A 24,335-nucleotide genomic window follows, 5' to 3' on the forward strand; every position below is an offset into this window, starting at 1 on the left:
CAGTTTAATGTGGATAAATGTGAGGTTATCCACTTTGGTGGTAAGAACGGGAAGGCAGATTATTATCTAAATGGAGTCAAGTTAGGAAAAGGGGAAGTACAACGAGATCTAGGTGTTCTTGTACATCAGTCACTGAAAGCAAGCATGCAAGTACAGCAGGCTGTGAAGAAAGTTAATGGCATGCTGGCCTTCATAACAAGGGGAATTGAGTACAAGAGCAAAGAGGTCCTTCTGTAGCTGTACAGGGCCCTGGTGAGACCACACCCGGGGTACTGTCTGCAGTTTTGGTCTCCAAATTTGAGGAAGGACATTCTTGCTATTGAGGGAGTGCAGCGTAGGTTCACAAGCTTAATTCCCGGGATGGCGGGACTGTCATATGTCGAAAGACTGGAGCGACTGGGCTTGTATACTCTGGAATTTAGAAGGCTGAGCGGGGATCTTATTGAAACATATAAGATTATTAAGGGATTGGACACGCTGGAGGCAGGAAGCATGTTCCCGCTGATGGGTGAGTCTAGAACCAGAGGCCATAGTTTAAGAATAAGGGGTAGGCCATTTAGAACGGAGTTGAGGGAAAACTTTTTCACCTAGAGAGTGGTGGATGTATGGAATGCTCTGCCCCAGAAGGCTGTGGAGGCCAAGTCTCTGGATGCTTTCAAGAAAGAGATAGATGGGGCTCTTAAAGATAGCGGAATCAAAGGTTATGGGGATAAGGCAGGAACTGGATACTGATTGCGAATGATCAGTCATGATCACAGTGAATGGCTGTGCTGGCTAGAAGGGCCGAATGGCCTACTCCTGCACCTATTGTCTATTGTCTATTATTCCCAGAAATACTTGCCATTGTTGTTCCACTGTCATCCCTGCTAGGGTATCTTTCGAGTCAACTTTGGCCAGCTCCTCCCTCATGGGTCCATAGTCCCTTTTGTTCAACTGTAATACTGACACTTTCGATTTTCCCTTCTCCCTCTCAAATTGTAGAGTAAAACTTATCATATTATGGTCACTACCTCCTAATGGCTCCTTTACCTCGAGTTCCCTCACCAAATCTGGCTCATTACACAACACTAAATCCAGAATTGCCTTCTCCCTGATAGGCTCTAATACAAGCTGCTCTAAGAATCCATCTCTGAGGCTCTCCACAAACTCCCTTTCTTGGGGTCCAGTACCAACCTGATTTTCCCAGTCTACCTGCATGTTGAAATTCCCCATAACAACCATAGTAATACCTTTGCGCCATGCCAATTTTAACTCTTGATTTAACTTGCATCTTATATCCAGGCTACTGTTTGGGGGCCTGTAGATCAATCCCATTAGGGTGTTTTTGCCCTTACAGTTTCTCAGTTCTATCCATACTGACTCTACATCTCTTGATTCTATGACCCCCCTTGCAAGTGACTGAATTTCATTCCTCACCAACAGAGCCACCCCACCCCCTCTGCCAACCTGTCTGTCCTTTCAATAGGACGTATATCCCTGAATATTCATTTCCCAGCCCTGGTTCTCTTGCAGCCATGTCTCTGTTATTCCCACAACATCATACTTGCCAATTTCCAACTGAGCCTCAAGCTCATCCACTTTACTTCTTATACTCCATGCATTCATATATAATATTTTTAATCCATCTGAAGTAATAATTTTACTCCCCTCATCTTTCACATCGATTCCTATTGCACTTGGCCATACTCTCCAATCCCTTCCTGAGTTTTCTGCCCCGTTAATTCTGTTGTCTTTCTTTACTTTTCTTATTCTCTTATTCCCTTTAACTCCATTCTAATATTTCCAGTTCATCCCCTCCCCTCCACTACTTAGTTTAAACACACCCGTGTAGCAGTGGCAAACCTGCCTGCCAGAATGCTGGTCCCCCGTCTGTTAAGATGCAACCAGTGCCTTTTGTACAATTCATCCTTACCCCAAAACAGATCCCAGTGGTCCAAGAGTCTAAATCCCTGCCTCCTGCACCAGCTCCTCAGCCACACATTCAGATCTCCTATCTCCCTGTTCCTGCCCTCACCAGCACAAGGAATTGGAAGCAAACCGGAGATAACCACCCTGGAGGTCCTGCTTTTCAGCCTTCTTCCGAGTTCTCTGAAGTTACGCTGCAGAATTTCTTTCCTCTTCTTCCCGACGTCATTTGTGCCGACATGCACCACCACTTCCGGCTGTTCACCTTCACCCTTGAGGATGCCCTGCAATCGGTCTGTGACATCCTGGATCCTGGCACCAGGGAGGCAAAACACCATCCTTAAATCCCACCTGTTGCCTCAGAAACCCCTTTCTGTACCTCTCACTATGGAGTCCCCTACTACCACGGCTCTGCCTGACTTCTGTCTCCTCTGCTTTGTTTCAGTGCCAATTTTTGACTCACAGACCTGTCCGCCTCTCAGACTGGCAATGTCTTCTGTCCCGACAGCTTCCAAGAGGGTGAAACTGTTTTCAAGAGGTGCATTCCCTGGGGTCCCCTGTACCCCAAGCATCCATCCCTTCCTCATTGTTGCCTCCCCCCTTCTCTCTTCCAGTATCTTCGGTGTAATGATCTCGCTGTAGGTCCTGTCCAGAGGATTCTCGGTTTCCCGGATGAACCTGAGGTCGTCCAGTTGCTTCTCCAATGCCTCAACACGGTCCTTCAGGAGCTGAACCTGGACACACTTTCCACATTTGTAGTAGCCAGAGGCACCATCAACGTCCCTGACCTCCCACATCATGCAAGCATCACATTGAATCAATTGACCTGTCATTTCTTCACCACTTCTCACCATCTCCAATTGTGGCGTAGTCTCCTCATTCAGCCACCTCGCCGAAGACTCTTGAGGCAAAGACTCGCACTTTTCTCACAAGGCACTTCCCTCGACAAGGCTGCTCCCCTAGAGCAAACCTTGATTACATTGGCTGATATTCTGACTAATTCATTTCACTTGTCGCACCTCGGCCGACCTCGAACGTTTGTGTTGCTGGACGGTCCCAACCGGTTTTAAATCAACAGCTCTTTGTCAGCCAATCCCCTCACTCACTCCTTCACTTGTTGCACCTCGGCTAACCTTGATCATTTGTCTTTACAAGACATGTGACGGCAGCTCCTTTCAGTACTCTTCAGAAACTGCCCGGCGTCAATGGTTGCATAACCAGGACTTGTGCACCAGCTGCTCATACCACCATCCACCACCTGCTCCCATGGCTTCAATGACCCTGATCTAGGGACCAAGCAGGTGCTACACCTTGCCTAAGGATGACCCACAGGCTAGTGGAAGAAAGAAACGCCTTTGGTAGAGACATATCTTCAGCCAACCACTTCCTATAAACTGTTTAAATAGTCAAACACAACTAATATGTGTTAATTTAGATTTCATAATAGATTGGGATGTTTGTCTTAGATACAAAGCTTGAGATGAAGATAAAATCACCAGGTCATGAAATGTAAATAAGGTGGTTCTAGAATATATTGACAATTATTCTCTAAAGCAAACTATGATCAATATACAGTGGAGAAAGCTGGAAGGGAATGCATTATTCTTGAAATTTATTTTTCAATTTGATTTCAAAATCATTAATTGCATTTCATAAATTACATACAATCATATGAAGTTGGAGTATGATGGGACAATATGGCCCCTCAGCCTGGTTTTGCTGTTTATTGGTTTATTATTTATGGTCAACTTTAGAATCAGAATCAGGTTTGTTATCACTCTCACTGATAGACTGCAGAACATGAAATATGTTGTGAAGCTTGGATTTACTGTAGGTCTCTTTCTTGCTGGTTTTCACTAACTTTTGACTTCTCTATGTGAATCTTGTGAAAATTCATTGAAGCAGTCTGCACAGTTTTCTAAAATAGAGAATTCCAAAGTTTCACAATTCTGTAAGCTGCTTCTTCTATGCATTTAATGCAAAGTTGAGACTCACCACTGCAATTTTTTTTGTCTCCTTGATTTAACAGATAACCAGGCCAGCACAAACATTCATAACTACCAAGAGTGTTTTTGCATACTTGTCCACATTTGTTTGATGAGTCACATTCATTGATATCTGCAAAAACAGATGGAAAAAGGAATACTAGCTGAGATCAGCTGAACAATATGGAACAAATTGGCAGCCTTAAATCAAAATCAGAGGCTGTTAAATAATTCACAAAGCAGATGTCACAAATACATTGTTATTCAAACTTGTCAAGTAAAAGAATTTATCATCTTTAAATGTAAGATTAATTTGAATAACGTCACACCTCTGCAGACTGTATTTGATTCACCCATTTCAAATCCTCGATTACACTGGCATGCAGGCTCATTGAAGTATTCAAAGAAACATTCTGCATTTGTGCAGGCTAGGACACAAGTGTCGATAGCTGTATGACAGAAAGAGATAAACTGATTAAAGAAATTCACAGCTGTGGGGCAAACAAGAGCAAGGCATTTCATTCAATCATATTGAAACACGTTCACAGTTATATGCAGTCTACAAAGCAGGAATAAAATACACAAAATATATTACATTTAAATTGTTATGTAAAAAGGCAAAATAAAGATTAGAATATAAGCCTGCGATTAGACAGACATTTAATAGAATCAAAAGCTAATTAAAATCTGAGATAATATTTATTTCTTAAGGGATTCAGAGATCATGTTTGAATAATTAAATTATCTGGATCAGAGATTCTATTTACCAATTGTATTTATCATTTATATAGCTATTGAAACAACTCAAATTAGTCTATATTTGAATTTTTAGACAATAAGATCAGAATTAGGCCATTCAGCCCATCAAGTCTATTATTATCCCTCTCAACCTCATTCTCTTGCCTTTTCCTTGTAACCATTGATATCCTAACTAATCAAGAACTTACCAGCCTCCATATTAAATATAGTCAATGACTTGGCCTCCACAGCCATCTGCGGCGATGAATTCCACAGATTAACTGCCCTCTGGCAAAAGAAGTTCCTCCTCAACTCTGTTCTAAATGAACGTCCATCTATTCTGACACTGTTCCCCCGGTCCTAGACTCCCCTATGATAGGAAACATCCTCTCCACCCCTAGGTCTTTCAATATTCAATAAACCCCAATGAGATCCCACTTCATTCTTCTAAACTGCAGTGAGTACAGGCCCAGAGCCCTCAAACACTACTCATACATCAACACTTTCATTCCCAGAATCATTCTGATGAACCTCCTCTGAACCCTCCCCAATGCCTGTATATCTTTTGTTTAATAAGGGGCTCAAAACTGCTCACAATACTGCATGTGCAATTTCAGCAATGCCTTATAAAGTCTCAGCATCATACCCTTGTTTTTATATTCTTGTGCTCTCAAAATGAATGCTAATACCGCATTCGCCTTCCTTACCATCAACTCAACCCGCAAGTTAGCCTTTAGGAATTCCTGCAAAAGGACTCACAAGTCCATTTCCACCTCTGATTTTTGAATTTTCTTCCCGTTTATAAAATAGTCTATGCCTTTATTATATCCACCAAAGTACATGACCATACACTTCCTGATACTATATTCCATCTGCCACTTTTTCTTCTCCCCGTTCTCTGAATCTGTCTAAGTACTTCTGCAGACTCCCTGCTTCCTCAATGTTACCCGCATTGCCACAAATTTGGCCACAAAGCCATCAATTTTGTCATCCACATCATGGACATACATGAAAAGAAGCACTCCCAACACCGACCACTGCAGAACACCATTAGTCACTGGAAGACAATCAGAAAAGGCTCTCTTTATTCTCACTCTTTGTGTCATGCCAATTAACCAATCTTCCATCCAATCGTTCCTATAATACCATAGGCTCTTATCCTGTTAGGCAGCCTCTTGTGTGGCACCTTGTCAAAGACCTGAAAATCCAAGTGAACAACATCCACTGACACTCCTTTATCTATTCTGCTTTTCATTTCCTCAAACAATTCCAATAGATTTGTCAAGGAAGATTGAACATTACGGAAACCATACTGACTTTGGCTTATTTTATCATTGGCCTCCAAGTACCCCAAAATCTCATCTTTAGTAATAGACTTCAAAATATTTCCAACCACTGAAGTCAGGCTAACTGGCCTAACATTTCCTTTTTTCTGCCTCCCTTAATTCTTAAAGAGTGGAGTAACATGTGTAATTTTCTAGTCCTTCAGATCCACCCCAGAATCTAGTTATTGTTCAAAGATCATTACTAATTCCTCTAAAATCCATGGGTTAAAGAACTTTGTGATTTATTCAGCAATGGCAAACATGAACACCCTTTCAGAGTACAGTTCAAAGTGTAGTCATCTGTAGTTGAAAGAGCCCTCAGTATTGACACAACAGGAATTGTTTCTTCAAGAACACATTTTAGTATAAGGATATTCATCCACATCCAAAGGGATGGTCCAGAAATAATGTATTGCTATTTATTCCAGGAAGGTAATGGAAGATGCATGTTTAAAATTTGCACTATACATTCAGTGGACATTTTATTGGGTACATCTGTACACCTGCTCGTTAAAGCAAATATGTAATCTGCCAATCATGTAGCAGCAACTCAATACATAGAAGCATGCAGACATGGTCAAGCGGTTCACTTGTTGTTCAGATCAAACATCAGAATGAGGACGTAGTGTGACTTAAGTGACTTTGGAATGATTATTGGTGCCAGACTGGGTAGTTTGAGTATCTCAGAAACTACCGAACTCCTGGGATTGTCACGCACAACAGTCTCTGGAGTTTACAAAGTATGGTGTGAAAAGTCAAAAACATCCAGTTAGCAGCAGTTCAGTATATGAAAATGCCTTGTAATGCAAGAGGTCAGAGGAGAATGGCAGGAATGGTTCGAGCTAGCAGGAAGGTGACAGTAATTCAAATAACCACATGTTACAACAGTGGTGTGCAGAAGAGCATCTCTGAATGCACAGCACGTCAGACATTGAAAAGGAAGGGCTATAGGAGCAGATCCATACCATCATGCAGTTTCCTAACTAAAGAAGCTTCCATGACGTAACACGTGGCAAAGCCAATAGACACTTTCAGGGGTGTTAATAATCTTTCTTAAAATTCTCCTGATTGCACTGTTCTACATCTAAAGAATTGTTCAATAATTCATAGTATGAAATTACAAAGTTATCTAGGGTTTGGTCACTTTGGGGTAAATTGGCAGAAGCAATAATCATCCTTCTTCTATTGCATCTCACATCCTGGAAAGACTAAACAGGAGGTAGAGGTTCATTTTTCTGTGTCATTTTGTGCTTGTGGCACAGATTGTTCACGAAGCAGTGAGGCTGAAGTACTTGGTACTGATACTAAAATGTAAAACAACATCACTGAATGTAAAAGGCAAAACATGTTTTTAGATCCAATAACCCCATTGTGCTACAACAAAGCAGTAAGATTGTTGCAATGAAATTTACTCTGAACTTTGAAATTTATTTTGAACTTTGAATCAAAATTAGGAGAACTAAAACTATTGATTAAACAGGAAGCTGTGTGGGTAGCATTTTGAGTTCTGAATATGTTGAGTTAAATTACTGTCAGATATCACCTTGGCATTAGATTATTTTACTTGGTTAAGCATTCAAAAGTTACAATGTTTTTCTACAGAGTATAATGGAATGGCCTTCAAGTAATCATCTAGAAATTGTGCAAGCATATTTGCATTTCAAATTTGAACTCTACATAAATAACTAGCTCCACTAACCATTTCCAAGCATGTAACTTTTCTCTACTCAAACATTTACACTATTTAATATTCAATGAAAATATGAATTTGGATGGTTTTATTTTATTGTAAATTTTGAATATTGTAGAACTGGAGAAAAGTTCAAGAAGTTAGTTTGATGAGATAAATTCTTACTATTTGTAGAAATGCCCTTTGGAGGACATGGTTGCAATGAATGGTACCAGTCGCTGTTGATGCTGACACAGAAGGGTTCAAGTTTGTTCATTGCTCTGGGGACATGCTTGCTGTGGTTTCAGAAGTTACAGAAGCTGGAACCTATGTGGTAACAGGTGCCATAGGACCGCTGCTACTTCACATCTAAAGATGCCTCCATGATATGACAAATGAGCAGAATTACATTATTTTCTAAAATTCTCCTGAATGCACTATTCTACATGAATGGAAGCTGTCAATAATTCACAGTATAGAACTGCAAAATGATCTGGCATTTGGCTACTTTTAAGAAGTGATCAGGCATCAGGTATTGCTTGTCACTTGTATTGATAATTATTTATCTTTGGAAAGACAAGACAATGATGGTGCATTATGTTTGCCTCTTGTTTTCCAGCTTGCAGCCAAAGATGTCATGAAAGAAGGGGTCAAGATCTAAGATTAAATATGCCAAAACAACTTCTATGTGATGAAAGGCAAGATAACATTTCTAGATCTAATAATCCTCTTTAGTCAGCCATAAAGAAGATAAATTGCTTTAGCAGCAGTCATACAGAGGAGAACTAAATGTCACAAATGATTAAACAATAGGTTTAGCAACAGCATTTCAAGTTTTGACTAATGTGATATTGATGAACAAGTAAATTTTGGCATGGAATTATTTCTCTAGGTTATGCACTTGCTATTTTACAGTCTATAATATAGACTGTAGAAGCTTCCTATTTTCAAATGGTACTGAACATATTTCAACCCAGATATGTAAACAGATTTTCAATTCTACATGCATTTGGCACATGACTTGCGGGGCCATTTCTCTTGATTATGCACTCATATGACACCCTGCCATTCTACAGTCTATAATGTAGCAGTCTTTGAGAGATTGTATTAATGTTGATCCTGCATATTTCAATCAGCATTTGCAATTTCACTTTGAATTCTGGGTGCATTAGATTGGTGACTTCACAGGAGAATTCTGAGCATTAAATTGCTTTCCGAATTTGATCTTTTAGGTACCTAATTTCAAATGCCATAATGAATTTGATTGGTTTTATTTTATTGCAGATTTTGAACATTGTGAGTTGCAGAAGCTTACAGAAAGCCAGGTGAGCAAGACATATTTATATTATTTGTTCATTTCTTGCTTGTTTTTGGACTACAATGTTGCAATTAATGATATCTGCCATTGTCAATATCGACTCAGATGGAGAAGAGGTCAAAGTTTTACTTTGCTCTGTGAATGTGATAGTCAGAAGTATGCAGAGAAAAATCCGTTAACCACATGGCAGCTTTTGAACTAATTTTATAATATGTCCTAAGAAGTCTAAGATAACCTTATTTATTTGATTTAATTAACTATTATCATCAGGTAATCACCAGTGTGGTAACAGGTGCAATTGAACTACTGATATATCAGCTTCCATGTCACAGCAAGTGATAAAGGCAATGGACATCCCTTCAGAGAAGTTAATCAACTTCTGAAAACTTCTCATAACTGCACAGTGCTATATTAATAGAAAGGTTCGATATGTGATGGTACTAAACAGTAAAGTGATCTGGGATATGGCTAAATTAGAAAAAATTGGGAGGGTCAGTGATCAGGCATCACCTAATGCTTAGGATGTGTTGCCAATTAATATATCTTTGGAAAGACTATGCAGGCTTCCACTATCTAGAAGATGTTGAGTGAAAGAAATGACAGCTGAGGTGCTGGGATCTGAGATTACAGAGGCACAGTTCAAGCGTGGAATACTTTTCTTTTGGTTAAGCACTCAAATGTTACCATGATATTACACAGTACATAACTGAATACACTTCAAGTGACTGTTTTGAAATTGTGAATACATATTTGAACATACATTTACAAATTTGACTTGAATCATTGCATGCTTTAGATTGCTGACATGACTTGCCATCACACAGCATTAAATTATGTTTAATTTTTTTTGAGTTTGATTTTAGCACTTTTAAATGTAAATTGGTAAAAAAAAAGTTGGCTGGATTTTCAGTTTTGAATATTTTGATAGCTGTTGTTTTGGTGAAAACTAATGGCAGACTGTTTGATATGTCAATTGCTTTTATTTTAGAAATTTTTTCTTGCTATTTTGGGAGGAATGTTGCAATGGATGATGTGTCACAGTTGATGTAGACACAGTTGTAGAAGGTCTCAAGGTTGTACTTTGCCCTGTGGATGTGCTTTCTAATGTAGTTTCAGAAGTGGTTAAAGCTGGGAAAATGAGAAAAATATCAGTTACACAAATAGCAGAAAACATAGTTCTAATCAAATAAATTGTATAAGATGTCGTCAGAAGCCTGACATTGTTAATTTCCTTCATATCCTTCCAGGAAACTATGGTTACCATAAGCCCTGTTTATATAATGCCATCAAGGTACTGCTATGTCCCAACTATTGATTCTTCTGTGATACAGGAATTGATCAGGGCAATGGGCATAATTTCATAGTTAAATAATTTCAGAGGATTTTATTAATGTATTTCTTAAGCTTCCTTGTATGTCCCAAATGAATATTTGATCATTGGTGTTCAACTGTAAATTGAATTTGCCTTGGGCTCAGTTGGAGAAAATGAACAGGCAAAATAATCAGATATAGCCCATTTTTTGTCTCTTCTCTTCATATATCATCGGAAAGTCTCAGAATCGGATATCCTTGCTGTGTTATCTTTCCTGTCAGCTGGCAGCTGCGTGTTGCAAACAAATCTGCAACTTGAATACTGTAATCTCAGATAAGAGATGAAAACATAATATCTATGTCTGTGAAAGGCAAGGCAGGTTCTGCATTCACTCTTTAAGAAAGGAGAAAAGCAGCAGGAAGGAAATTATAGACCAGTTAGCATGACCTCAGTGGTTGGGAAGAGATGGGAGTCAATTGTTAAGGATGAGGTTATGGACGACTTGGTGACACAGGACAAGATAGGATAAAGTCAGCATGGTTTCTTTAAGGGAAAATCCTGCCTGACAAACCTGTTGAAATTCTTTGAAGAGATTTCAAGTAGGATAGATAAAGGAGATGTAGTGGATGTTGTATATTTGGACTTTCAGAAGGTCTTTGACAAGGTGCCACACATGAGTTTGCTTACCAAGCTAAGAACCAATGGTATTACAAGAATGTTACTGGCATGGTTAGAGAATTTGCTGATTGGTAGGACAAAGCGAGTGGGAATAAAAGAATCCTGTTCTGGTTGGTTGCCAGTGACTAGTGGTGTTCCACAATGGTGGGTGTTGGGACCACTTCTTTTTATGTTGTATATTAATGATTTAGATAATGGAATAGATGGATTTGTTACCAAGTTTGCAGATAATGCAAAGATTGATGGAGGGGCAGGTAATGTTGATGAAGCAGGTGGAATGCAGAAAGACTTGGACAGATTAGGAGAATGAGCAAGAAAGTGGCAAATAAAGTACAATGTTGAAAAATACATGGTCATGCACTTTAGTTGTAGAAATAAATGTGCAAATTGTTTTTAGAATGAGGAGAAAATCCAAAAATCTAAGATGTGAAGGAACTTGAGAGTCCTTGTGCAGAACACCCTAAAGGTTAACTTATAGGTAGAGTCAGTGGTGAGGAGGGCAAATGCAATGTCAGCATTAATTTTGAGAGGTCTAGGATGCAAGAGCAAGGATGTGATGCTGAGGCTTTATAAGGCACTGCTGAGCCTCACCTTGAGTATTGTGAACAGTTTTATCCTCCTTATATAAAAGGAGAAGTGCTGGCATTGGAGAAAGTTCAGAGGAGGTTCAGAAGGATGATTCTGGGAATGAAAGGCTTATCCTACCAAAAACATTTGATGGCTCTGGTCCTGTACTTGCTGGAATTTAGAATGATGAAGGGGAATCTCATTGAAACCCTTTGAAAGTTGAAATGCCTAGACAGACAGGATGTGGAAAGAATATTTCCCATGCTGGGGAGTGTAGGACAAGCACAGTCTCAGGATGGGGGGGGGGGGGCGCCCATTTAAAACAAAGATGCAGAGAAATTTCTTTAGCTGGATGGTATTTAATTTGGTAATTTGTTACCACAGGCAGCCCCGGAAGCCAGGTTGTTGGGTGTATTTAAGGCAGATATTGGTAGGTTCTTGACTGGCCGTGGCATCAAAGGTTAAGGGGAGAAACCAGGAAAGGGGGCTGAGGAGGGGAAAAGAAGATCAGCCATGATTAAATGGTGAAGCAGACTCAATAGGTCAATGGTTTAATTCTGTTCCTATGCCTTATAGTTTTGTTTGCCATGAACTTTAGGCAAAATCTTTCTCTTCTCTAGTCCTGCAAAAGTGACCATTTAGTGGACTTCAACAAACTAATTAGAAATTGTCAGAATATATTCCAATCCATATTGGCTATCTGAGTTGACTCTGTATGCATCAGATTCCTGATATAACTAGCTATTTCACAGAAAGAAATGGTGTTGCATTAATTGTTTTGATTTAATTCTAGCACTGTTAAATATCCATTGACATGAATAATTAGTCTGGATTTTAATCAGTGAGTATATTGATAGCTGCTGTGTTGGTCAAAACTAGAGGAAGACGGTTTGACATGCTAATTGTTTTTATATCAGGGGATAAACTAAAACAGATAAATCAGACGTTACCTTACTTATGACGATAACTTACTTATGTTGCTAACCATCAGTAGGAAAACAATTCATATATTTCCACCCTTTCACTGCCAGTTGCTAAACCCTTCCGAGCTAGCACAGAATCCTTGCCATGAGCACTATTATCTGCTTCAAACTTAAGCATACACGAGTCAACAGACATCCTTATAATTAGAATGATTAAAACTTGAATTGTTTAGAATGGTTTAAAGCTAGCCAATCAAAAATTAATTCAAATCATGGTCATTAAAAAAAACCTTATAGATAAAATTGAAAAAGAATGCAGCGCCTAGATTTGCAATTTGTTTTTGATATTTTCCTGGTTTCAGGCATGTAACAAATAACATCAATTTAGGTTGGCAACAGGTGTATTGATTTCCCAACCCATTTGGAACCCCCAGATCTAAACTGTTGCTTGTCAGTCAATTACGGAATAAGGAGCACAGCTCCATTTTATGGTCTGGTGCCATTTAAAGGGCCACTCAGCTTGTAATGGGACACCTTATGATACAAGGGGCTACGCATTTTTGTGGCGCATGTGGGAGATAGGGATGCAGGAAGCCTTGCAACAGACATTTGTATAAGCTCCTGAGAATTTCCTGTCTGTATGAAAGGGTGCTTCAACATAGAAAGTGTATTTCTATTGCCATGACAGTCACCCTAACAATCCCTCACAATGAATCCATCCTACAAATGTTCAATTAAGTTTACTATCTTCTTCATATTATAATAAAGTGAGGCAACGGTTGGCAGAAATTGAGCAGGGATCAATTGAGGAGCAAAACAAAACACCTCAAGGGAAATTAAGTAGGTAAGTGCAGGCTTTGCCAACATTGCCAACAACTTTAAGTTTAAACATGCAAAGCAAAATTATATTTACTTCATATTGTATTTGCAAATTATTCACACAACAAATTACTTTTCTGATGAAATTACTGTTATCCAACTTCTGCTTAAAGTTGAAACAAATTGTAGAAAATGACAAATGCTGTGAAATTATTCAGAGTCTAAAAGACAAATGTGAACAACTGGTTTAAAAAAACCTAATTCTTCTCCAGGGACTATTCAATATTTCATTATATTACTCACCTGTGCAAGTGGGTCCTTCATATCCGCTCAGACATGTGCAGTTGAAAGAGCCCTCGGTATTGACACAATAAGAATTGTTTTTCATGGAACAGGGGTTACTATCAAGACACTCATCAATGTCTGAAAAAAACAATCCGGAACCAAGATATTGCATTAGGGAAGAGGCTTTTTAACAACTGTCCACCTTATTACAAATGTATCTGTTACTCTTTATTATCAAAGAACCTGTGTGTCAACACACACAACCCTGAGATTAATTTTCTTGCAGGCATTAACAGTGAATCCAAGAAACACAATATAACCAATGATAGATCACATCCAACAGGACGGACAAGCAAGCAACGTGCAAAAGCCAATAAGGTCTGTGCAAGTACAAACGAAAAAAAAATAATTAAGGAATAAATATTGAGAACAGGAGATGAAGAGTCTATCAAAGTGAGTTCATAGGTTGTGGGAGCACTTCAATGATGGGGCAAGTGAAGTTATCCCCCTTGATTCAAGAACCTGATAGTTGAGGGGTAATAACTGTTCTTGAACCTGGTGGTGAGGGTTGTGAGACTTCTGTACCTTCTTCTTGATGGCAGTAGCGAGAAGGGAGCATGGCCTGGATACTGACAGTCCTTGATGATGGTGCTGCTTTCCTGTGAGAGTGCTCTGTGTAGATGTGGTCAATGGTGGGGAGGGCTTTGACCACAACTTTCCAAACCAGCTGCAACTATCAATATCATTGTCTCTCCCTTTTGGTTATAATTTTTTTAAAAATCTGGCAGAAAGTGACTAATAAGTATTTACTCAGCAAAGACAGCTTTTCAATGCGAATTTTCTATTACTCACTGCTACAAACCTGTGCAATTGTGTCCTGTATATCCAGTCAGGCATGTGCAGTTGTAATAGCCCTTTGTATTGACACAGTAGGAATTGTTTTTCCAAGAACAAATGTTACTATCAAGACATTCATTCACATCTGAAAGAATAAACACAAACAATACATTGCTATTTATTCCAAAATAACGATAGAACATCTATGTTTACAATTGTCGCTAAATTTACCGTGGTATCCAGTTGTCTCAGCTCAAGATTAAATATGCAAGTGTGTACATTTCAAAGATTTGCATGTGATAAATGGGTACGCTTCCTGCAATATTGTGCAGTGAATTAAATCCAAAGAGTGTGTAATCTAGTCCTGCCCCTTGCATGTTGAATTCTTAATTATACCATCTACAACCGAGCTTCGCATCATCAGGAGAACATCAGAGACTGAGAATCAGTCAGTGATTACAAACGATGAAGCTGAAAACAAAGAACCAAGTACTGCCAAAACCAGTTTAGGATTTCATTGGGAGTTATTTGCATCATTCTTGTTGGTTTTGTCATTGCCAAAACAGCATAGACTGGGCAGAAATAGTGTGAATATGTTCTTGGTATATATCTGTCTTATTAACTTACCAAAGAGCAACACAAACTAAAACAGATAAATCAGATGTTACCTTACTTATGATGATAACTTACTTATGTTGCTAACCATCATCAGGAAAACAATTCATATATTTCCACCCTTTCACTGCCAGTTGCTAAACCCTTCTGAGCTAGCACAGAATCCTTGCCATTAGCACTATTATCTGCTTCAAACTTAAGCACACACGAATCAACAGACATCCTTATAATTAGAATGATTAAAACTTGAATTGTTTAGAATGGTTTAAAGCTAGCCAATCAAAAATTAATTCAAATCAGGGTCATTAAAAAAAACCTTATAGATAAAATTGAAAAAGAATGCACAGCCTTGATTTGCAATTTGTTTTTGATATTTTCCTGGATTCAGGCATGTAACAAATAACATCAATTTAGGTTGGCAACAGGTGTATTGATTTCCCAACCCATTTGGAACCCCCAGATCTAAACTGTTGCTTGTCAGTCAATTACGGAATAAGGAGCACAGCTCCATTTTATGGTCTGGTGCCATTTAAAGGGCCACTCAGCTTGTAATGGGACACCTTATGATACAAGGGGCTACGCATTTTTGTGGTGCATGTGGGAGATAGGGATGCAGGAAGCCTTGCAACAGACATTTGTATAAGCTCCTGAGAATTTCCTGTCTGTATGAAAGGGTGCTTCAACATAGAAAGTGTATTTCTATTGCCATGACAGTCACCCTAACAATCCCTCACAATGAATCCATCCTACAAATGTTCAATTAAGTTTATTATCTTCTTCATATTATAATAAAGTGAGGCAACGGTTGGCAGAAATTGAGCAGGGATCAATTGAGGAGCAAAACAAAACACCTCAAGGGAAATTAAGTAGGTAAGTGCAGGCTTTGCCAACATTGCTGACAATTTTAAGTTTTAACATGTAAAGCAAAATTATATTTACTTCATATTGTACTTGCAAATTATTCACACAACAAATTACTTTTCTGATGAAATTACTGTTATCCAACTTCTGCTTAGAGTTGAAACAAATTGTAGAAAATGAAAAAGCTATCAAATTATTCAGAGTCTAAAAGACAAATGTGAACTGTTTTAAAAAACCTAATTCTTCTCCAGGGACTATTCAATATTTCATTATATTACTCACCTGTGCAAGTGGGTCCTTCATATCCGCTCAGACATGTGCAGTTGAAAGAGCCCTCGGTATTGACACAATAAGAATTGTTTTTCATGGAACAGGGGTTACTATCAAGACACTCATCAATGTCTGAAAAAAACAATCCGGAACCAAGATATTGCATTAGGGAAGAGGCTTTTTAACAACTGTCCACCTTATTACAAATGTATCTGTTATTCTTTATTATCAAAGAACCTGTGTGTCAACACACACAACCCTGAGATTAATTTTCTTGCAGGCATTAACAGTGAATCCAAGAAACACAATCTAACCAATGATAGATCACATCCAACAGGACGGACAAGCAAGCAACGTGCAAAAGCCAATAAGGTCTGTGCAAGTACAAACGAAAAAAAAATAATTAAGGAATAAATATTGAGAACAGGAGATGAAGAGTCTATCAAAGTGAGTTCATAGGTTGTGGGAGCACTTCAATGATGGGGCAAGTGAAGTTATCCCCATTGATTCAAGAACCAGATAGTTGAGGGGTAATAACTGTTCTTGAACCTGGTGGTGAGGGTTGTGAGACTTCTGTACCTTCTTCTTGATGGCAGTAGCGAGAAGGGAGCATGGCCTGGATACTGACAGTCCTTGATGATGGTGCTGCTTTCCTGTGAGAGTGCTCTGTGTAGATGTGGTCAATGGTGGGGAGGGCTTTGACCACAACTTTCCAAACCAGCTGCAACTATCAATATCATTGTCTCTCCCTTTTGGTTATAATTTTTTTAAAAATCTGGCAGAGAGTGACTAATAAGTATTTACTCAGCAAAGACAGCTTTTCAATGCGAATTTTCTATTACTCACTGCTACAAACCTGTGCAATTGTGTCCTGTATATCCAGTCAGGCATGTGCAGTTGTAATAGCCCTTCGTATTGACACAGTAGGAATTGTTTTTCCAAGAACAAATGTTACTATCAAGACATTCATTCACATCTGAAAGAATAAACACAAACAATACATTGCTATTTATTCCAAAATAACGATAGAACATCTATGTTTACAATTGTCGCTAAATTTACTGTGGTATCCAGTTGTCTCAGCTCAAGATTAAATATGCAAGTGTGTAGATTTCAAAGATTTGCATGTGATAAATGGGTACGCTTCCTGCAATATTGTGCAGTGAATTAAATTCAAAGAGTGTGTAATCTAGTCCTGCACCTTGCATATTGAATTCCTAATTATACCACCTACAACTGAGCTTCGCATCATCAGGAGAACATCAGAGACTGAGAATCAGTCAGTGATTACAAACGATGAAGCTGAAAACAAAGGACCAAGTACTGCCAAAACCAGTTTAGGATTTCATTGGGAGTTATTTGCATCGTTCTTGTTGGTTTTGTCATTGCCAAAACAGCATAGACTGGGCAGAAATAGTGTAAATATGTTCTTGGTATATATCTGTCTTATTAACTTACCAAAGAGCAACACAAACTAAAACAGATAAATCAGATGTTACCTTACTTATGATGATAACTTACTTATGTTGCTAACCATCATCAGGAAAACAATTCATATATTTCCACCCTTTCACTGCCAGTTGCTAAACCCTTCCGAGCTAGCACAGAATCCTTGCCATTAGCACTATTATCTGCTTCAAACTTAAGCACACACGAATCAACAGGCATCCTTATAATTAGAATGATTAAAACTTGAATTGTTTAGAATGATTTAAAGCTAGCCAATCAAAAATTAATTCAAATCATGGTCATTAAAAAAAACCTTATAGATAAAATTGAAAAAGAATGCAGCGCCTAGATTTGCAATTTGTTTTTGATATTTTCCTGGTTTCAGGCGTGTAACAAATAACATCAATTTAGGTTGGCAACAGGTGTATTGATTTCCCAACCCATTTGGAACCCCCAGATCTAAACTGTTGCTTGTCAGTCAATTACGGAATAAGGAGCACAGCTCCATTTTATGGTCTGGTGCCATTTAAAGGGCCACTCAGCTTGTAATGGGACACCTTATGATACAAGGGGCTACTGCATTTTTGTGGCGCATGTGGGAGATAGGGATGCAGGATGCCTTGCAACTATATTTGTATATGGTCCCTATAAACTCTTGTCTGTATGAAAGGGTGCTTCAGCATAGAAAGTGTATTTCCATTGCCATGACAGTCACCCTTACAATCCCTCACAATTAATCCATCCTACAAATGTTCAATAAGTTTATTATCTTCTTCATATAATAAAGTGAGGCAACTGCAGAAATTGAGCAGGGATCAACTGAAGAGGAAAACAAAACACCTCGAGAGAAATTAAGTAGGTAAATGGAGGCTTTGCCAACATTGCCAACAATTTTAAGTTTTAACATGTAAAGCAAAATTATATTTACTTTATACTGTATTTGCAAATTTTTCACACAAATTACTTTTCTGATGAAATTACTGTTATCCAACTTCTGCTTAGAGTTGAAACAAATTGTAGAAAATGAAAAAGCTATCAAATTATTCAGAGTCTAAAAGACAAATGTGAACAACTGGTTTAAAAAACCTAATTCTTCTCCAGGGACTATTCAATATTTCATTATATTACTCCCCTGTGCAATTGGGTCCTTCATATCCGCTCAGACATGTGCAGTTGAAAGAGCCCTCGGTATTGACACAATAAGAATTGTTTTTCATGGAACAGGGGTTACTATCAAGACACTCATCAATGTCTGAAAAAAACAATCCGGAACCAAGATATTGCATTAGGGAAGAGGCTTTTTAACAACTGTCCACCTTATTACAAATGTATCTGTTACTCTTTGTTATGAAAGTACTTGTGTGCTGACACATACAGCCCTGAGATTAATTTTCTTGCATTAATTAACTGTAAATCCAAGAAACACAATATAACCAATGATAGACCACATCCAACAGGTTGGACAAGCAAGCAACGTGCAAAAACCAATAAGGTCTGTGCAAGTACAAACGAAAAAAAAATAATTAAGGAATAAATATTGAGAACAGGAGATGAAGAGTCTATCAAAGTGAGTTCATAGGTTGTGGGAGCACTTCAATGATGGGGCAAGTGCAGTTATCCCCCTTGATTTAAGAACCTGATGGTTGAGGGGTAATAACTGTTCTTGAACCTGGTGGTGAGGTTTGTGAGACTTCTGTACCTTCTTCTTGATGGCAGCAGCGAGAAGGGAGCATGGCCTGAATGCTGACAGTCCTTGATGATGGTGCTGCTTTCCTGTGAGAGTGCTCTGTGTAGATGTGGTCAATGGTGGGGAGGGCTTTGACCACAACTTTCCAAACCAGCTACAACTATCAATATCACTGTCTCTCCCTTTTGGTTATAATTTTTTTTAAATCTGGCAGAAAGTGACTAACAAGTATTTACTCAGCAAAGACAGCTTTTCAATGCGAGTTTTTCCTATTACACACTGCTACAAACCTGTGCAATTGTGTCCTGCATATCCAGTCAGGCATGTGCAGTTGTAATAGCCCTTTGTATTGACACAGTAGGAATTGTTTTTCCAAGAACAAATGTTACTATCAAGACATTCATTCACATCTGAAAGAATAAACCACAAACAATACATTGCTATTTATTCCAAAATAACGATACAACATCTATGTTTACAATTGTCACTAAATTTACTGTGGTATCCAGCTGCCTCAGCTCAAGATTAAATATGCAAGTGTGTACATTTTAAAGATTTGCATGTGATAAGTGGGCACACTTCCTGCAATATTGGGCAGTGAATTAAATCTAAAGAGTGTGTATTCTAGTTCTGCACCTTGCATGTTGAATTCTTAATTACACCACCTACAACTGAGCTTCGCATCATCAGCAGAACATCAGAGACTGAGAATCAGTCAGTGATTACAAACAAAAGAGCTGAAAACAGAAGACTAAGTACTGCGAAAACCAGTTTAGGATCTCACCGGGAATTATTTGCATAGTTCTTGATCGTTTTGTCATCACCAAAACAACAAAGACTGGGCAGAAATAGTTTATAAAACAGTGCCCTCAATTTTAAGAAATTACATGTAAATTGTATTTACTTGATATTGTAGTTGCAAATTATTCACTCAACAAATTACTTTTCTGATGAAATTACTGTTGTCCAATTTCTATTTACAGAGTTGAAGCTAAATATAGAAAATAACAAATACTATCAAATTATTCAGAGTCTAAAGACAAATGTGAACAACTGTTTTAATAAACCTAATTCTTCTCCAGGGACTATTCAATATTTCAGTATATTACTCACCCGTGCAAGTTGGTCCTTCATATCCACTCAGACATGTGCAGTTGAAAGAGCCATCAGTATTGACACAATAAGAATTGCTTTTCATGGAACAGATGTTACCATCAAGACATTCATCAATATCTGAAAAAAAAACAATTCAGAACCAAGATATTGCATTAGGGAAGACGCATATGTACAACTGTCCTCCTTATTACAAATGTATCTGTTACTCTTGACCTTGGATGAAATTTGGTGGCAATAACATTTGAAAGATTTACACAAGGGAAATGGGCACAAGTCTTACACTAACTGCCATCAATTAAATTTAATGACACTTATCCTAACATTAAGGCTTCTATTATAAAAATCAATTATAACATCTGTAACATAGCTCAGATCTTTAGGTCATTTGCAAAGTGAGTTGGTCAGTGAATAGACTGAATAATGTTGCAAACATCACTTATGAAGGTTAAGGTCATCACTAATAGCAGCCTATGGATTCAGAGTTCAACATTCAAACTTCAGAGTAAACTTATTATCAAAGTACATATGTGTCACTATATACAACCCTGAGATTAATTCTCTTCTGGGCATTAACAGCAAATCCAAGAAACAGACCAGAACCAATGATAGACCGCATCCAACAGGACGGATAAACAAGCAATGTGCAAAAGAGAACTGTCTATGCAAATACAAAAGATAAAATAATTAAAAATAAATAAGGAATACATATTGAGAACAGGAGATGAAGAGTCCTTCTAAGTGAGTTCATAGGTTGCGGGAACACTACAATGATGGGGCAAGTGAAGTTGAGTGAAGTTATTCCCTTTGGTTCAAGAGCCCAATGGATGAAGGGTAATAACTGTTCCTGAACTGGTGATGTGGGTTGTGAGGCTCCTGTACCTTCTTTCTGATGGCAGCAGCAAGAAGAGAGCTTGGCATGGATGGTGGGGTTTCTTGATGCCGGATGCTGCTTTCTTGCGACAGCGCTCTCTGTAGATGTGGTCGATGGTAGGGAGGGCTTTACTTGTGAGGGAACTGGCCATATCTACAACTTTTAGTAGGATTTTGTTATTTACTTGCATATACTTGTGCAGTTGCAGTTGGGTTTGCCTTCATTACACCAGCAAGGTCTATGCCAATATAGTTTGAATATATTAATGGCAAACATCTGCTTTATTGAGAGTAATATTCCAAATGCTGGAGCAACTCAGCAGGTCCGGCTGCATCAGTGGAAAGCAATAAACATTTGGCGTTTTGGGTCAAATCCTTTCATCTACTTTATTAACTTTTGTAGAGGTCAAAACAAATAAAAAAACAGATAATTTATGCTTACCAGAGCATGTAAAACCATTTCCAGTATATCCAGCAATGCACTGACAGTGATATGATCCTTCCAAATTTGTACAAAGTCCTTGACTTTTGGAACAGTTATTTGCTGCTGCATTCAGGCATTCATTAATATCTGTAGAACAAATTTTCTGAATTAAACTATATGCATCACCAAGACCTTATTATGTAGAATTTTAACTTACGGCACTGTGTTACAGCAATGCAGTCTAACATTTTTATAAATCAAAGTAAACTGTATTAAAGAATGTTTTTATGTGCAACTACGTAATCACGAAACTGAACTGGAATCTTCAGGCCAAGGTTAAGAGTGCTACTCCCATCTTCAGCTGCACATCTAATGATGCCCATCGCACTGCACTGCCCTGCAAACACGATGCTGATCAATAGGAGAGGGATGTATTGGGGTGTATTGGTTTTTGGATTGTAAGTCAGGTGGGCACGGGGAAGATTAGGAACAGCTTCCAAGGAGCTTTATTTAGAGGAGTTGCATATCTTAAGTAGTCAACTTGGTGAGATCTGTGGGGGGAGGGTTCAGGGCCAAAAACAGACAATAGATATCAGAGATGAGTACGTATAATAATGGTGGAAAATGGCACAACAAAATGCAAATCCTGACAGTCTGCAGATAACAGTCTACAAATCTCCTTGGAGACCCAAGAGACTGCAGATGCTGGAATCTGGAGCAACATACAAAAAGCTGGACTGCAGCAGATCAGGAAGCATGTATAGACAATAGGAAGTAATCAATTGTAGCCCCCTGGAAAGCCTCAGGCTCACTCAACTTGCTTTCGTCTAGGGGAAGCAGCCTTCAGCCCCGCTAAACTGGGTAATCAAGTTTGTGTGGATGCTGTGTGACGTACCCCACCCTGCCAAATAACAGACAATACACCACATGCGACTAAATGATTACACTTTATAGATCTTACTGGAACTATGTAATTAATAGAGATAAAATATACAAGGAAAGTAAAAGGCGCCAAACTTATCAAAGTTCAACCACTTCGTGCACAACATTTGGAGCTCAAGTAACGGGGTCCTTTTTCCACCATTTGATCCCCTCCGACCACCTCGACCCGCCGCCTGGGACCATGGTGGTCAACTAGATGCTCCACATGAGTCTGTCTTCGTCTCCTATCCTCGCCGAAGACCCTGGGCCTCGGACTCCCACTCGGGGTCCATCCCGTCGGCCAGCTTACAGCATTGCATCTCCTCTCTCTGTCCCCCTCACGCCTTCTGCCCCAAAGCCCGCGCCACACAATAGCTTACAGACACACAAGAAAGAATAACATCTATCCCAATTGGTTCGTTTCCTCTCTTATCAATAATGTAACCCAAACAAGCACAAAGAGAGAGAGAACTTCTTACATCGCAGTTAACATAACAAAGAAGCCATTTTGATTAGCCTACGCAGTAACATAAAACAAGAAACCCCTTACACAATCAATGCCTCGAGTGATGATCCTTCATCTGGAACCTTCCAACCTGAAGCATCAACTGTCCATTACAAATCTCCTTCACAGATAGGACAAAGGTACAGTGAGTAGAGCAGGGGCCACACAGCTTCAGTGAACTGGTTTTGAACCTGTGTACTCCAGTTTCCTCAAAAATCCCAAAGGCATTCAAGTTGGGAAGGGGAGGGTAGAATCGAGTGAGAAAGGAATATGGATAGAATAAAATGAGTTACGGTAGTATTGGCATAGAAATGGGCATTTTAATGATCTTAATAGACTTGGTGGGCCAAAGGACTGGTCTCTTTGCTGTATGTTCTCTTTGACATGCAAAACCTTACTCTGCGAGGTCGTGTTACGAGGTGAGCAATTGATGTGAATCATGTAGGAACTCATAAAGTGACTTTGGAGCAGACTTGATGTACGGAATGGCCTATTTCTGCTCCTATATCATATGATCTTATTCAGCTGAGGACTATTTGTTTTTAGATTATCCCTTTATTACTGACTTGATGATAAGCACAATGTAGAATGTACACAGAAAAGTTTCTGCAACACACATAAAAGTTTCTTCTGTTTTCTCCACTGACGTGCAATATTTAATTTCATCATTCTCAAACACCAGGACTGTAATCTACATTGATATGTTCTCAGAGTGAAATGATGTAACTTTAGATATTTAAAACATTATGAATTTCCCAAGTACAATAAATGGCTGAATGAATTTAACAAGTCTTTAAGCCAATGGTTGTTCTAAACTGGGAATCATTTCCATTGGCACAGATCCTTTCACACCGACGAAGCAAACTTGAATCCTAACCTGGTGATCACCAATTTTTTTTTTGTCCACTGCCTGAGCAGAAAGCAGTTGGCAATTCACAAGTACCTTTGCATGTTTCATTTATATTCTGGAATCCACTTCTGCATTCACAAGTAAAAGATCCTTCAGTATTAACACATTCTTGGCCGTTCTCTGGACAAGATGCCATGTCTTGGCATTCATCAATATCTGAAATTATAATAAAATAAAATAATTGAGCAAAGCATTTATTTTTTAAATCCTTAATAATTGGAAATGAACAAAAAGTGTTTCAAAATAGTGTACTATTAACCAATTGTTAATTTTTCTGCCTCAGTTACAATAAAAGAGTGAAAGTAACTGACTAATAACATTCCATTTTATAATGTCTACAACATTG

The 24,335-nt window shown here is 38.6% G+C and overlaps 1 protein-coding gene across 1 annotated transcript in view; it reads right to left on the minus strand.

The window, feature by feature from the left end:
• Window positions 1–24,125, minus strand: part of LOC140197011 (uncharacterized) — a 46,992-nt gene extending 22,867 nt beyond the window's left edge. Inside the window, exons 1-10 of the mRNA XM_072256944.1 lie at window positions 24,023–24,125; window positions 21,672–21,800; window positions 20,357–20,476; window positions 19,534–19,653; window positions 16,964–17,083; window positions 16,120–16,239; window positions 14,387–14,506; window positions 13,543–13,662; window positions 4,220–4,339; window positions 3,901–4,023 (exon numbers count right to left, since the gene is read on the minus strand). Coding sequence (XP_072113045.1) covers window positions 3,901–4,023; window positions 4,220–4,339; window positions 13,543–13,662; window positions 14,387–14,506; window positions 16,120–16,239; window positions 16,964–17,083; window positions 19,534–19,653; window positions 20,357–20,476; window positions 21,672–21,800; window positions 24,023–24,125 — 1,195 coding nt within the window. The remainder of the gene's footprint in view (window positions 1–3,900; window positions 4,024–4,219; window positions 4,340–13,542; window positions 13,663–14,386; window positions 14,507–16,119; window positions 16,240–16,963; window positions 17,084–19,533; window positions 19,654–20,356; window positions 20,477–21,671; window positions 21,801–24,022) is intronic.
• Window positions 24,126–24,335: the final 210 nt, after the last annotated feature.

This window comes from Mobula birostris, chromosome 4 (assembly GCF_030028105.1).
Source record: "Mobula birostris isolate sMobBir1 chromosome 4, sMobBir1.hap1, whole genome shotgun sequence".
Taxonomy (NCBI): Eukaryota; Metazoa; Chordata; class Chondrichthyes; order Myliobatiformes; family Myliobatidae; genus Mobula; species Mobula birostris.